Raw genomic sequence first — 15982 nt, forward strand, 5'->3', positions numbered from 1 at the left:
CCAGAACCGCCGGGCCAAGGCCAAGCGGCTCCAGGAGGCGGAGCTGGAGAAACTCAAACTGGCCACCAAGCCGCTCCTCCCGTCCTTCGGCCTCCCCTTCCATTTCGGGCCGCAGCTCACCGGCCCCTCGCTCTACGGACCGACCACTCACTTCCAGCGCCCGGCTCTGCCCATCCCCGGACTCTTCACCGCCCCCGTCACGTACGGCATGTATTATTTATCGTAGAGCCCCCGGTCACTGCGGGACCCCCGGTCACCGGCCCGGTCACCGACGGTCTACCCGCCTCGCCTCACCTGCCGACAACAGGTCCAGAGCGACCCCCGTCTCTCGCCGATACAGTCGCCTCCAAAAAGATCAACTCAGCAAAAAGTACGTGGCACTAGAACTGAAAGTTATTCTACAATTTGTGCCGTTGAATTCCACGAGAGAAACCTCGCACATTCCGGAGGTACCCGTTGACCAAGTGGGCCGCGCGGACCGACGTCGCCGTGTCTCCAGCTCGCCTTATCCCGCGGACAACACCTGTCCCTCGGAGCGCCAGCGGTTCTCGTGAGCCCCGAACCCCAAGGTGAATGTGGGGCTTCTCCGGCCGCCGCGCCGCAGACCGACCCTGAACCTAACACAAAGCCGGAGAATGCCAAGGCCGGGAGTGGAGAGACGAAGCTCCGGGTCTGGACCTTCTCCAGTCGGTCCCCTCTCTCCACGGATGCTGTCTAGTCCCCCGCAAGACAACCGCGGCTCAGTGATTAGCCCGAGCCCGGGCGGCCAAGTAACGGCGGCGATCTGCACGGAGCGGCGGAGAGGCCCCGACCTCCCACCCACTCGCTTTCCAACATTGACCGACCGCGGGAACCACTGGCCGCTGCCGCTTGTAAATCCCCTGACAATTGTTTACCGATATGAAATATATATTTTAAGTGCATTTAAATATGTTAAGAATTGTTTACATTTTCTTAAATGGTGTACAGATTTCTTGTACAGAAGTCAGGAGGATCATACGTTTTGTACATTGATCTACAATAAACTTACGTTTCTTTTTGTAACTCCCTTTTAATAATTTATACCGAAGTTCCCCAGAAAAAAGCAATGTTTTGCCAAACGCATTGGAAGCGAGGGGTGTTCCAGGAGACGAGGCGATTAGCGGCGGGGCCCGGGGAGCGGCGGGGGCCGGGGAGCGGCGGGGCCCGGGGAGCGGCGGGGGCCGGGGAGCGGCGAGGCCGGGGAGCCCGGGGAGCGGCGGGGGCCGGGAAGCGGCGAGGCCGGGGAGCGGCCGATAAACAACGGCCGGCGCTTCACCTGTGGGGTCGGACGGATCTCGGGCGACGCCGCTGCCGGGACACACGGTGCAAGTTCGCGGTTTACTTGAGTTGGATGTTTCTCTTAAAGGTTTGGGACTTTCTTGAAGCTCCTCCTTGACCTGGGAGAGATGCGGACAGAGAAGGTCTGGCGTTGAGCGGGATCGCACGGCGACCTCCCTTGTCTGTCGTGGTCTTAAATACGGACCAAACTACTTTAGTGGCATTAGGAAATTTAAAAAAACTTAACGTAACTATTTGCTAAGTGTTTTCGCGTCGCGATCACCAATGTTTGGTGAAATGCCTTGGCTGTAGTGAGCGGGGGTGGAACGCCTTGGCTGTCGTTGTTCAATACTAAATGCTGTTCAGTATTTTTCTCGGGTTCCTGAACCCGCTCGCGGTTTCCTTGCTAATCGCGGCGGCGCAGCGGTAGAGTTGCTGCCTCTCAGCGCCGGAGAGCCGGGATCGATCTCGACTACGGGTGCTGTCTGTACGGAGTTTGTACGTTTTCCCCGTGACCTGCGTGGGGTTTCACCGGGTGTTCCGGTTTCCTCCCACACTCCAAAAAATGTTTAAATTTGTAGGTTAATTAGCTTCGGTAAAAAATATATAAAATTGTCCCTTGTGTGTGTCGGGTAGTGTTAACGTGCGGGAATCGTTGGTCGGCGTGGACTCGGAAAGGCCCGTTTCCGCGCTATAACTCTAAACTAAATTAAACAAAAAATGTCAGGAGTGTTTACGCCCTATGAACGGAACAATGACATCCACAAAACTGTCGCGGAGAGACAGAGACTGCTGGAAAACACCGTGACAGGGACTTCATGGGTCGGGGGAACGGACAGTCGGAGGAAAGGTCCAGACCCCATTCCCTCTGTCCATTCCCTCCACAGATGCTGCCCGACGCTCTGAGTTCCTCCAGCAATTTGTTTTGAAAACCAATGCGTCTCGTTAATCTGGAGATTTTTTTAATTAAAGATTTTGAATACAGAAGAGGTTTGAAAAATGAGAGGATATTTGTTGTAAATTCTGGAGACGATTCTTGGGAAAACTTTTATGATCCCTTCTCTCACTCTGAGTTTTGAGGAACCGTGAACAGATCCAGGTGCCTGTTTGGTGTTTTTTATTGGGGAAAAAACGATTGCACATCAGGGTCTTTACTCCGTGGAAAATATAGCTGGTCATTTGGGTTGTTGCACAGTGTTTAATGCTTTAAATTGGTTATTTTAGATGCCGGTAACGGGTCAAAGTTATTGTCTCCATTGTCAGAGTGCGGCGAAACGCAAATTGGAGGAACAACATCTCATATTTCGCTTGGGCAGTTTACAGTGATACGAATATTGATTTCTCTATCTTCAGGTCGCCCCAGCATATCTCTCTCTCTCTCTCTCTCTACCCAACAGCTGACCGCCTGTGTCCTTTATCATCGTTACTTTTTGCACATCTTTCATTCATTGTTCTTTATCTCTCTACATCATCGTCTGTATCTCTCGTTTCCCTTATCCCTAACGAGTCTGAAGAAGGGTCTCGACCCGAGACGTCCCCCATTCCTTCTCTCCACAGATGCTGCCTGTCCTGTCCCGCTGAGTTACTCCAGCATTTTGTGTCCATTATGTTATTAGTGTTGTGGGCATCGTGTTGTTGAGACGCCGCGCAATGCTGCCCACCACCACCATCTAGTGGCGGCCCTCGGCATTGCCGGCATTCTCCGCCGCCTCCCCTCGCCTCGCTCTCCCGCGGGTGACATCCACTGGAGTGTTTTTGTTTAAGTAAACGAGTCCAGGTTTCTAACTGTGCATCGCATTTTGTGGAAATGTTATTTCCAAACCCCGAGGATCCCAATTCTCCGACCACCCATCTCGCCCTGGCTGCCCTTACACTAACTTTCTGCGATATTTGCTCCTTTTTGCCTTGTATCTGCAGGCGGTAGATGTTTGAGTCCATCACAAAGAGACGTTAATTTCAGAATAGAAGAAAGGTCGCCAGAAACAGTCCTGTGCTCAGTTAACCGTTCATCAAAGACGCCGCCTGGCCGCGGAATTCCTGCCAGTTCTGCTCCGCGTCGCACCCAATGTGCGCCCAGGTCTGGAACATCCAGGTGATCGACGCCAAAGCTGGAGTCGCTCAGCGGGACGGGCAGCATCTCTGGAGAACATGCATAGGTGATGTTTCGTGTCGAGACCCTTCTTCAGACTGAGAGTCAGGGGAGAGGGAGGCGGGGGAGTAGTGGGAGAACTGGTCGGCGAGAGGAAGAGAACTTCTTAAGTCGGCATACCTCGAGGTCTGTGGAGCAGACGGAATGCGTCGGCAGGAACTCTCGCTGAGTTACTCCAGCTTTTTGTCAATTGTCCAGCCTGCTCCGTAAACAGATAGACACAAAATGCTGGAGTAGCTCAGCGGATCAGGCAGCATCTCTGGAGAGAAGGAATGGGTGGGGGTGGGTGGGTGGGGGGGGGGGATGTACCCTAGTTTATGGAAGCCTGATCGCAGAGGGCAAGAAGCTATTCCCGAGTCAGGTGGTGCGAGCGTTCAACCCGAGCATTACGTTGTTCATGATAAGTCTCTATATGAAGAAGGTCCCTCGTGTGGTTAGACAATACATATTATATATAATTTAATAACAATATTATTGATCCATTTACTCCTTCAAAACTAAAGCCGTTGTTGACACAGCATTTGGGATAGGTTTGGAGTGTTTCTAGTGACTCTCTGTATGAAGAAAGGTCTCAACTCGAAACGTCACCCATGCCTTCTCTCCAGAGATGCTGCCTGTCCCGCTGAGTTACTCCAGCTTTGGTTAAGAAATTACTTGAATATTCTGAAACGATTTCTGCTTCGTGCACATTCTGCATGTTGTACTTCCACAACACAATACTTCTCTTCCCTACATGGAACATCAACAGGAGAGAGAACCTGACCCAGTAACACAAACCCATTTCAGTAATGTAGAACAGTGGCGCACAGGAACGGGCCCCGTCGGCTCACTTTGTCTGTGCCAAACATTAAGAGTCAAGTCAAGAGTGTTTTATTGTCGTTGGTCCTGACACAGAACACTGACATTCGTACTGCAGCAACACCACTCACGTGGACATCGTACTCAGTAAACACCATAATAAACACAACGTCCACATCAACTCAGATCTGCCTGCACATAATCGTTATCCCTCCATTCCCTGAATATCCACCATCGTATCCACCACCACCTCCACTGCCATTCCAGGCACCCACCACCCTCTGTATAAAGAACTTGCCCCATACATCTCCATTACACTTTCCCCCTCTCTTTAAAGCTATGCCCTCTGGTGTTGGACATCTCCATCATGAGAGTAAGGTTCTGACTGTCTACAATATCTGTGCCTCATCATTTTATATACTTATATTTGGTCTGCCCTGAACATCCGACATTCCAGGGAATACAATCCCAGTCTATCCAAGGTGACAGGATTCTCCTGGGTACCGCAGCGTTGGATTAAAACCACAACATCCACAATGCAGCTTCTCAGCTCCACCTTTGCACATGGAGCATGTGATGATCAGCCCACAGCACAGAGCAATGACAACTAGGGGAAAGGATGGGACACGTGGGTGAAACCTTTTTCAAAGTTATCTCGACCAGATTGAATTTAGTGCGAATTATTTAATTCCTGATGGAGTCATAGAGTCATACAGCACAGAAACAGTAGAGGGTTGGAAGTGTGTTTCTGGTAAGGAAATGTGTCATCCTTACCTCGGCTGCCCACAGTGTGGTGCAGTGGTAGAGTTGTAGGGTTGTGCAGGGATCGCTGGTCGGCTCAGTGGGCCGAAGGGCCTATTGCCACACTATCTCCAAATTAAACTAAACATAGGGACAGCAGAATGGCTGCTTTGTAACTATTCCTAATTTCCACAGAAAATAGACAATAGACAATAGGTGCAGGAGTAGGCCATTCGGCCCTTTGAGCCAGCACCACCATTCAATATGATCATGGCTGATCATTCTCAATCAGTACCCCGTTCCTGCCTTCTCCCCATACCCCCTGATTCCGCTATCCTTAAGAGCTCTGTCTAGCTCTCTCTTGAATGCATTCAGAGAATTGGCCTGCGCTGCCTTCTGAGGCAGTGAATTCCACAGATTTACAACTCTCTGACTGAAAAAGTTTTTCCTCATCTCCGTTCTGAGCATCAGTCAGTTCAGAGCAGTTAGGGCTGGACAATAAATGGCAGCAAAGGGCACATTGTGTAAGTAAATTATATGGTCTGAATGACCGAGAAGTGGAATGATACAGAGCGCAGTGTGGGAAAGCAGAAGAGTTCTGAATACAACAGCGTTTTGCTCTTTTGTTACTCAGCTGGAATATACAAGCTTCCTTTGGCATTGGTCAGCTCCTCTCGAAGATCAACATGTTCCAGTGGGACTGTGGTGTTGATGCACATAGCAGTTTACAGCATCTATCAAGAAGTTTGCCAGAAATGTGCCAAGTAAACAGAGTTTTTAGTGGAGACAAATCTTCCTTAGCAGCTGATCAGAACAAATGTAGGGTGACGGTGCATGGGTGGCTGGTTCAGTCTGTGAAGCCGGGACCTGATCTTTCTTCTAGGTACACAGTCAGCCCACAAAATCAGAAGCATAATTAGTTATTTTATCACCATTCAGCAAGGGAGTGAAATATTTTTTTCCATTGTGCATGGCACTCAAGTAAATTCCCTAATTCTGGTTGACTTGTGCACTTCAACCTCCCAGATATATTGGCTTGAGTAAACTAGATAATTTTTAATCCCGCCTGAGCTAAAATGAGTGTCCAAAGAGCAGTATTTTAGAACATAAATACATAATGGCATCCTAACCAAAGTTCGGTGGCATTTGCTTGGAAATGAAAGCTCTTTGATGGAAATATGCATAAATGTAAACAATGGCTTTATTTTATTAGCAGCATTTCAAATGGTATGTTTTATGGACAGTATAGCTCTTTCTCCTTTAAAAATACTGTTGCGATTCATTGGCTGATAATCATAGTGTCAGCTGATGCCAACATGATCCCATTTGGCTGGTGTCAATACAACATCTTCTTCCAAATCCACATCTTAATGTCCTTGTTCTGGACAAGGGGTCTGCTGTTTAGTGACTGCTTAATCCACAACATGCATTACTTCTTTTTCCTTGGGTTCTTAAAGCCACGGATTGATCCATGACCAAAACAAATTGTAGCTGGCACCCTGTAAAGAAACACAGAGTGTTGAAATACAGAGATACAGCACAATCAAGCTTTACTCCCAATCAATGCTAGGCTAATGATCTCAATCAGAGCAGTGGTGATGGTGAAATAGCCTGATGTAAAATATGGGGCAACAGTGTCAGGATGGGGGGATAAATACAGATTGAGATAGAGAGGTTTTCCCCAAGATTTGTGAATTATTGCAATTGCCTATCGGAGTGCTGTTGAAGACAAGTCACCGCCCGCAAATGGAGGCAGATGTCTCAAAAAGGCAGCCAGCATCATTAAAGATCCACACCACCCTGACCACACTCTCATTTCATTGAGAGTGAAGTTACAGGGTGCTGAAAACCATGACCATCAGGTTCAATAGCTTCTTCCCAACAACCTTCAGGCTCTTGAAATCTACACAATATCAACCTCAATTATGAACGATGGCCTGAATTTGTTCTCTGCGAGCTTCAGGATTTTTATCTTGCACTGGAATTGGAGCTGTTAATTCATTGAACTTTTGTTTATTATATATTATCTATGCATATTGTGTTTACAGGCTGTTATGATGCTGCAAGTAAGAATTTCATTGTTCTGCTCTCGGTACACGTGACAATTACACACTCGATTGTAGTGTACATTGAATGGATCAGCAAGCTCCAGAATCCTCATGGGCTCCCCCCACTTCCGTTATTTGCTCTCATACAATCTCTGTGGCTTTATACTCAAAGTTACACCCAAACAAATGTTACTCTCAAACACCTCTGCTGCCCCAGGACATACAATTCTTCAACTGATCAGGGGAGTCATATTCAGCCTCGTGGGCAATATTATAGAAACATAGAAAATAGGTGCAGGAGTAGGCCATTCGGCCCTTCGAGCCTGTACCGCCATTCAATATGATCATGGCTGATCATCCAACTCAGTACCCCGTACCTTCCTTCTCTCCATACCCCCTGATCCCTTTAGCCACAAGGGCCACATCTAACTCCCTCTTAAATATAGCCAATGAACTGGCCTCAACTACCTTCTGTGGCAGAGAATTCCACAGATTCACCACTCTCTGTGTGAAAAAAAACTTTCTCATCTCGGTCCTAAAAGACTTCCCCCTTATCCTTAAACTGTGACCCCTTGTTCTGGACTTCCCCAACATCAGGAACAATCTTCCTGCATCTAGCCTATCCAACCCCTTAAGAATTTTGTAAGTTTCTATAAGATCCCCCCTCAATCTTCTAAATTCCAGCGAGTACAAGCCGAGTCTATCCAGTCTTTCTTCATATGAAAGTCCTGCCATCCCAGGAATCAATCTGGTGAACCTTCTCTGTACTCACTCTATGGCAAGAATGTCATCCTTGAATCAACATCACCAAGACAAACTGTTCATTACTTTTTGCTCTTTGTGAATTATTTTCCTACAAATTGGCCACTACGTTTTATGCATTTTTAAAAGCATTTCAAAAAGTATTTCACAGGATCCAAACCCCTTTGGAACACATGGAGGTCAGGAAAGGTGTTGACTAAAGTGTTTTATTTTTGTCTTTTGCAGTACAGCTCCAAAAAGATAAAATTGGTTGTATTATTTTAAAATTTCAATATAATACAAATTGTTTTTATTTCCAGCATTTCACATTTGTTCCATGTGGAAGATGAATCCTCTTGCATCATTTTTGTTGTTAATATTTAAGGTTACTGTAGAGAAAGCAGCTCTTGGAGAATACAATGGCACCCAAACTGAGAAAATGACACCAAAATCTTACCTTCCTACTGGATTACTCTGTGTATAGAGAGATCAGGTATACAACAAAGATATTTTCAAATTTTCAATATTCTATTTCGTTTCAGAATTTCTTGCACAATTTGCATTCTTTATCCTGAAAATATTCACCTGACCCCACCCACTAATATAATTAGAATCATTCAAATGGATCATTATGAGACAATTCTTGAACATATACCAACAAATTGTCCGTAATTTAACGTTAAAATTACAAACAATATTTATCATAGTTTCATTGTGAAAGAGGTGCTGCTGTGCGCATCGATTGCTCACAATGCCATTCCAATTCTTTGGCATATGAAGAATGGTTGTTAGAAGGACAATACCTGCATGAGATGGAGAGTCGTTGTGGTGCTGTGGCAGTACTCGATCTCTCTAGTCCAGGTGGACTCTCAGCTTCCATTGTTTCTCCTGACTCCTGGTCCATTGGTTGTTCTATGGTTGTTCTGCAAAATATGTCTTTTGTTTCTTTTTGACAAACAGTTGCTTCCACTTCCATATCGTGAAGACTCCTGTCCTGATTCTTCTGATGGCTGTGGGGGTGAGAAGGAAGAACATAACACTTATTTTAAAGAGGCACCAAGACTTAAATTGAAGGTTCTAAAATTTGAAGCTCAATTTTTTTTGCACTACTTTTAAGTAGGTGCAAGTTGTATTCAAGCTTGAATTACAAAACAATCTATAATGCAGCAAAAGCATTTCATGGTGCATCACTAGGATGTTATTGATCTAAAACTCGATGCCAACTCCGAGATGGAGATATTATGACAAAACCTTTTAAGGAGAGAAGGGAAAGATGGCATGGAAAAGTTTTCTAGAGCTTGAAGCCATGGAAGCTACTGAGTACAGGAAGGAGATAGAGAACTTAATAACTTGGTGTCAGGTCAACAACCCCTCCCTCAATATCAGCAAGATGAAAGAGCAAGTAAATGACTTCAGGAAGCGTAGTGCAGTACATGCCCCAATCAGCATCAGTGGTCTCAAAGTGGAAATGGTTGAAATCTTCATTCCTTGATCTAAATATGAAAGAAATAATATAGAAAGGTGACTAATAGCCCTAGCATTTTCAGAGTCATATATTTTGCTCAATTTATCACCCTGAGAGTTTGAAGTAAAATGGTGCATGAAACCATTTCCTTACCGTGTAAGTTTCTTTGGTTTATCAAACCTAAAGTCAGATGGATAACCATGAACTTTGACCAAATGTTTTTTGCGATCACTGGAAGTCTTGAATTTTTCAGTACAACTCTCTATCAAACACTGATACTAAAAGACAAAATACAAAGTGCTTGGGTTACAAAAACGAAGGTTGTGAAATTGTACCAGCATAATGGTATGAGATGGACATCCTCCAGGGAGGGTGATCAGTATACACAATGTCAACAATCTTCATGGAGCTTTACAACCAGGACATAATGTTTCCAGATCACTCTGGATTTCTGAGTCCATCTGCCCCGAACCTGAAGAGGCACTTGCACCTCAGCAACATTAATGGGTCTGAGACACATACGGGCCAGACCTGAGAGGGACCTCAGCAACATTGATGGGTCTGAGACACATACGGGCCAGACCTGAGAGGGATGGCACATTTCATTCAGTTGAAGGATATTGATGATCCAGATGGATTTCCAGTAACAATCCGGTGTTTCGGGGGGCACCATTAATAAAGACCAGCTTCTTTAATTTCAGATTAATTTAATTACACTCCTTCTCCCCTCTTCTCCCCTCTCCCATCAGGCAAGAGGTACAGAAGTGTGAAAGCACACACCTCCAGATTCAGGGACAGTTTCTTCCCAGCTGTTATCAAGCAACTGAACCATCCTATCACCAACTAGAGAACGGTTCTGACCTCCCATCTACCTCATTGGAGACCCTCAGACTATCTTTAATTGGACTTTACCTTACACTAAACATATTCCCTTTATCCTGTATCTATACACTGTTGATGGCTTGATTGAAATCGTGTATAGTCTTCCATTGACCTGATAGCACGCAATAAAAAAGCTTTTTACTGTACCTTGGAACACATGACAACAAACTAAATTGGGGAGATTTGAACTTGTGCCTCTGGATTGGAGTACAGTAACATAACCACTCCAGTACTCTACCTCAACTTACCATGTTCTGTTTTGCTGCCAATATTTGGAACAGTGAGTCATGCCATTCCAAGATGTGAATATCGAGCAGGTGAGTGGACGGAAAGGAGCGCTTGCAGGAGCTGCAGACGTTGCGGTGGAAGGCATTATAATGGTGCTCATAGTTCTCTAGTGTGTCAAACAGTTGGCTGCACCCTGCTATGTGGCAACAAAATTCAGAGACCCTGAAATGGATATACACAAGTTAGTGCTTCAGTGGATTGAAGAAATAGAATGTCAAAGAGTTTTAATCCAATATATTTGTCTCACTTGGGTCCTTCCATCTCTCCACCACCAGTTGTGACATTTCGCAGATACAAATGTCTATGAATGTCACCATCCTAAAGCAAAACACGAATAAAAAGTGAAACTTTGATTTGCTAATTGCATAGTTCAGCAAACAAGTATTTCTTCATTCATTTTCGGTGCATCTGACGAGACACTCCCTGAACCCTTGGGAAACCGGAGTAGCAAGAGGAAACCCACGCGGTCCGGGGAGAAGGTGCAAACTCCGTACAGACAGCACCCGGGGTCAGGATGGTACCCGGTCTCCGGCGCTGCCTGAGAGGCAGCAGCTCCACCGGCTGCACCGGGCGCCGTCCCTGACAGGGCCCGAGGCCCGAGCGGCGAGGGAGGGAGGGAGGGTTACCGCCCGCCCCTCCGGTGCTCCCGGCCGCGGATCCGCGCCCATCCCCGGGACCGGGACCGGGACCCACCTCGAAGAACGGGTCGTCCCTGAGCAGGAAGATGCTGCTGGAGGTGAAGCTGAAGGGCGCCGTGGCCGGGCCGCCATCGCCCGCGTTCCGCATCCTCCGCCCCTCCCCCTTCACTGGTCCCCCGGCAACCGGGTCACCCAGTAACCGGTCCCCCCGGCAACCGTCACCCGGGCCAAAGCCCCACCCCCGGCAACCGTCACCCAGTAACTGGTCCCCCCGGCAACCATCACCCGGGCAACCGCCCCAACCCCCCAGTAACCGGTCCCCCCGGCAACAGGTCCACCCCGGCAACCGTCACCCTAGCAATCGCCCCGCCCTCCGGCAACCGTCCCCCCGGGTAACCACCCCCCCGGCAACCGGTCCACCCGGCAACCGTCACCCTAGCAACCGGTCCCCCCCCGGCAACCGTCACCCCGGCAACCGATCCCCCCGGCAACCGTCACCCTGGCAACCGTCACCCACCCCCGCAACCGACACCCCGGCAACCGTCACCCTAGCAACCGTCCCCCCGGGTAACCGCCCCCCCGGCAACCGGTCCCCCCGGCAACCGTCACCCTAGCAACCGCCCCCCCCCGGCAAACTGTCCGGCCTCCCCGCGCGGTCCTCCCGCCCGCCGGTGGCCCTTCTGTCCGGGGAGCGAGGCGGAACCCAGTGAGGGAGCCCGTGCTTTCCGGGGGAACCGAACTGAACGGGACGCGCCGAGTGGCTGCGGGGCGGGGCGGAGCGCCGTTTGTTTTGGCCTCGACGGAAGCGGCGGCAACGAGTGGGAGAAAGGGCAGCGGCAACAGCGGCGTCGGTTGGGTCTTGCCCTGCCGCCAGCGGCCGGTAAATACACCCCAGCCTGCGGGAGGAGGGCCGGGCCGGGATGGGATGGGATGGGATGGGATGGGATGGGATGAAGGCTCACGCCTGCCCGGGTGGGCGGGCTGTTGGCACCGCGGGCCCGGGCCCTCTCCCCGCCCCGCCCGGGTACCTCCTCGCCTCGCCCCGGGGTGGGGGTGGGCTGACAGCGGTCCCGGGTTTACAACGGCCACGGCCACACTCCGGGCCCCGGCGCCGGTGTAAACACACGCGTGTTGTATACCGCTGTTGTTGCGTTAATGTGACTGTAAAGCTGCAGCGATAAAGAATGTAATGGTTCCAGTGCACAATGACAATAAAGTGTTTGAGCCCCGGCCCGGCTGTCAGTAAGAGTGAGAGGGGACAGGTCCTGGAGATCAGTGACTGAGAGCAGTGGGTGTCGCGGAGGAGCCGATGCTGCCTGAGTGTTGAATGTTTCCAGCACTTCCTACATCTGTAGGGTTTTGTCATGTGTTATTAGGTTTGGTTTAGTTTCATGCCATAGATTTATGAGAAAAGCTTTTTGATTGTCTTTTGATTCACCCATCTAGAAAAATCCATATAATATAAGTTGAACGAAAACTGACCGTATAGCATTACATTATAGCAAAGGGGATTACAGAGGCATGAGGCGGGAGCTGGCCAAAATTGACTGGAAGGAGGCCCTAACAGGGAAGACGGTAGAACAGCAATGGCAGGTATTCCTGGGAATAATGCAGAGGTTGCAGGATCAATTTATCCCAAAGAGGCGGAAAGACTCTAAGGGGAGTAAGAGACACCTGTGGCTGACGAGGGAAGTCAGGGACAGCATAAAAATGAAGGAGAGGAAGTATAACATAGCAAAGAAGAGTGGGAAGACAGAGGATTGGGACTCTTTTAAAGAGCAACAAAAGTTAACTAAAAAGGCAATACGGGGAGAAAAGATGAGGTACGAGGGTAAACTAGCCAATAATATAAAGGAGGATAGCAAAAGTTTTTTTAGGTACGTGAAGAGGAAAAAAATAGTCAAGGCAAATGTTGGTCCCTTGAAGACAGAAGCAGGGGAATTTATTATGGGGAACAAAGAAATGGCAGACGAGTTAAACCGTTACTTTGGATCTGTCTTCACTGAGGAAGATACACACAATCTCCCAAATGTTCTAGGGGCCGGAGAACCTAGGGTGATGGAGGAACTGAAGGAAATCCACATTAGGCAGGAAATGGTTTTGGGTAGACTGATGGGACTGAAGGCTGATAAATCCCCAGGGCCTGATGGTCTGCATCCCAGGGTACTTAAGGAGGTGGCTCTAGAAATAGTGGAAGCATTGGAGATCATTTTTCAATGTTCTATAGATTCAGGATCAGTTCCTGTGGATTGGAGCATAGCAAATGTTATCCCACTTTTTAAGAAAGGAGGGAGAGAGAAAACGATAATTATAGACCAGTTAGTCTGACATCGGTGGTGGGGAAGATGCTGGAGTCAATTATAAAAGACAAAATTGCTGAGCATTTGGATAGCGGTAACAGGATCATTCCGAGTCAGCATGGATTTACGAAGGGGAAATCATGCTTGACAAATCTACTGGAATTTTTTGAGGATGTAACTAGGAAAATTGACAGGGGATAGTCGGTGGATGTGGTGTACCTCGACTTTCAGAAAGCCTTCGACAAGGTCCCACATAGGAGATTAGTGGGCAAAATTAGAGCACATGGTATTGGGGGTAGGGTACTGACATGGATAGAAAATTGGTTGACAGACAGAAAGCAAAGAGTGGGGATAAATGGGTCCCTTTCGGAATGGCAGGCAGTGACCAGTGGGGTACCGCAAGGTTCGGTGCTGGGACCCCAGCTATTTACGATATACATTAATGACTTAGATGAAGGGATTAAAAGTACCATTAGCAAATTTGCAGACGATACTAAGTTGGGGGGTAGTGTGAATTGTGAGGAAGATGCAATAAGGCTGCAGGGTGACTTGGACAGGTTGTGTGAGTGGGCGGATACATGGCAGATGCAGTTTAATGTAGATAAGTGTGAGGTTATTCACTTTGGAAGTAAGAATAGAAAGGCAGATTATTATCTGAATGGTGTCAAGTTAGGAAGAGGGGATGTTCAACGAGATCTGGGTGTCCTAGTGCATCAGTCACTGAAAGGAAGCATGCAGGTACAACAGGCAGTGAAGAAAGCGAATGGAATGTTGGCCTTCATAACAAGAGGAGTTGAGTATAGGAGCAAAGAGGTCCTTCTACAGTTGTACCGGGCCCTGGTGAGACCGCACCTGGAGTACTGTGTGCAGTTTTGGTCTCCAAATTTGAGGAAGGATATTCTTGCTATTGAGGGCGTGCAGCGTAGGTTCACTAGGTTAATTCCTGGAATGGCGGGACTGTCGTATGTTGAAAGGCTGGAGCAATTAGGCTTGTATACACTGGAATTTAGAAGGCTGAGGGGGGATCTTATTGAAACATATAAGATAATTAGGGGATTGGACACATTAGAGGCAGGAAACATGTTCCCAATGTTGGGGGAGTCCAGAACAAGGGGCCACAGTTTAAGAATAAGGGGTAGGCCATTTAGAACGGAGATGAGGAAGAACTTTTTCAGTCAGAGAGTGGTGAAGGTGTGGAATTCTCTGCCTCAGAAGGCAGTGGAGGCCAGTTCGTTGGATGCTTTCAAGAGAGAGCTGGATAGAGCTCTTAAGGATAGCGGAGTGAGGGGGTATGGGGAGAAGGCAGCAACGGGGTACTGATTGAGAGTGATCAGCCATGATCGCATTGAATGGCGGTGCTGGCTCGAAGGGCTGAACCTATTGTCTATTGTCTATTGACCTTTACTTAAACTGCCAATTTAGAATTAAACGTTCAATGTGTTGTCAAATTTGCCACTCCTAATCTGTTGGAAAGAAGTGCAGATGCTGGTTTACACTGAAGATGGACACAAAATGCTGGAGTAACTCAGCGGGACGGGCAGCATCTCTGGATAGTATGAATGGTCACCCATTCCTTCTATCCAGAGATGCTACCTGTCCTGCAAAGTGACTCCAGCATTCTGTGTCTATCTGCCACTCCTAAGTTTGTTTAAGGTTAGACAAGATTTTTTAGGCAACATATCATCCTCATGATGACTGGGCTGCTGAATTGTGGACTTAGATATGTTGAAAGGTGTGATTGCATTGTTGTGATTGACATTATTTTAACTTTACGTTAGATTTTTCAGCAGATTTACAAATTTTCACTTACAGGAAAAAGTCATGAGTGAATTCCGAATCCATCACGATGTTAACGAGCTGCTCACTTTGCTTCGAGTCCGTGGTGGTGATGGAGCTGAAGTGTACATTGACCTCCTCCAAAAGAATAGAACTCCATATGTCACAACCACTGTATCTTCCCACAGTGCAAAGGTAAAACAGCCCGCATGCATCCTGGTCTGCCCATTCTTTCTCATAATAAATCTGCTGTATTTAAAATATATTACAGTTAAAGACTAGAATGCACAGCCTTAAGATTAACAAAAACAGATTCAATAATAATTTTTAACAAGGTGAATTGGATGAAAGGGGAAATAAAATAGAATGAAATGGATAGTTCTTTCAAAGAGCATGTAAAGGTGATGGGTCAACTGGTCATCTTTGTGTGTGTGTGTGTGTGTATATGTACACACACTGAACCTTTTCCTCTGGGGACAGTGAGATGCTGATGCTTTCAGCTAGGGCAGTATCGATAGAGGTTTCAGAGAAGGCTGTAGAAATTGAGGAAGAGTGAGCGGAGTATACAGCTTTGTATGCACTAGATAAAAGCTAAAGTATAATTTGTTTTATTTACCAGGTGAAAATCACTGAGTTCTCCAGAACGCCAGAGGAATTTCTCAGGAAATATGATGAGCTGAAATCAATAAATATTCGGAATGTGGATCCATTGGTTTATCTGTTATCAAAATTTACAGAAGATAAGGAGGTACTGAGTTTTCAAGTGTATTTTTAGTTTCATTTTCAAGCCTTTCAATAAAGCTTTCTGTAAACCTGATGTCTTTCTAAAAGGGTTTCTTGCTTACTTGGAATGTTTG

The 15982-nt window shown here is 47.3% G+C and overlaps 3 protein-coding genes across 3 annotated transcripts in view; 2 read left to right on the forward strand and 1 right to left on the reverse strand.

The window, feature by feature from the left end:
* LOC144610086 (homeobox protein MSH-C-like) overlaps positions 1-917 on the forward strand; it is a 3620-nt gene extending 2703 nt beyond the window's left edge. Inside the window, 1 exon segment of the mRNA XM_078428616.1 lies at positions 1-917. This exon segment is cut by the window's left edge and continues 190 nt beyond it. Coding sequence (XP_078284742.1) covers positions 1-226 — 226 coding nt within the window. The 3' untranslated portion in view covers positions 227-917.
* Positions 918-6170: 5253 nt separating this feature from the next.
* znf511 (zinc finger protein 511) lies at positions 6171-11222 on the reverse strand. The gene is made up of 6 exons (XM_078428617.1): positions 11105-11222; positions 10659-10729; positions 10372-10573; positions 9395-9519; positions 8580-8786; positions 6171-6486 (listed from the first exon to the last, which is right to left on the reverse strand). The coding sequence occupies exons 1-6, from the start codon at positions 11195-11197 to the stop codon at positions 6417-6419; spliced, it is 768 nt and encodes a 255-aa protein (XP_078284743.1). The 5' UTR covers positions 11198-11222; the 3' UTR covers positions 6171-6416.
* A 474-nt stretch (positions 11223-11696) lies between these two features.
* tubgcp2 (tubulin gamma complex component 2) overlaps positions 11697-15982 on the forward strand; it is a 30444-nt gene continuing 26158 nt past the window's right edge. The window contains exons 1-3 of the mRNA XM_078428615.1: positions 11697-11929; positions 15162-15320; positions 15745-15873. Coding sequence (XP_078284741.1) covers positions 15171-15320; positions 15745-15873 — 279 coding nt within the window. The 5' untranslated portion in view covers positions 11697-11929; positions 15162-15170. The remainder of the gene's footprint in view (positions 11930-15161; positions 15321-15744; positions 15874-15982) is intronic.

The sequence above is a fragment of the Rhinoraja longicauda genome, chromosome 35 (genome assembly GCF_053455715.1).
Source record: "Rhinoraja longicauda isolate Sanriku21f chromosome 35, sRhiLon1.1, whole genome shotgun sequence".
NCBI classification, from domain to species: Eukaryota; Metazoa; Chordata; class Chondrichthyes; order Rajiformes; family Arhynchobatidae; genus Rhinoraja; species Rhinoraja longicauda.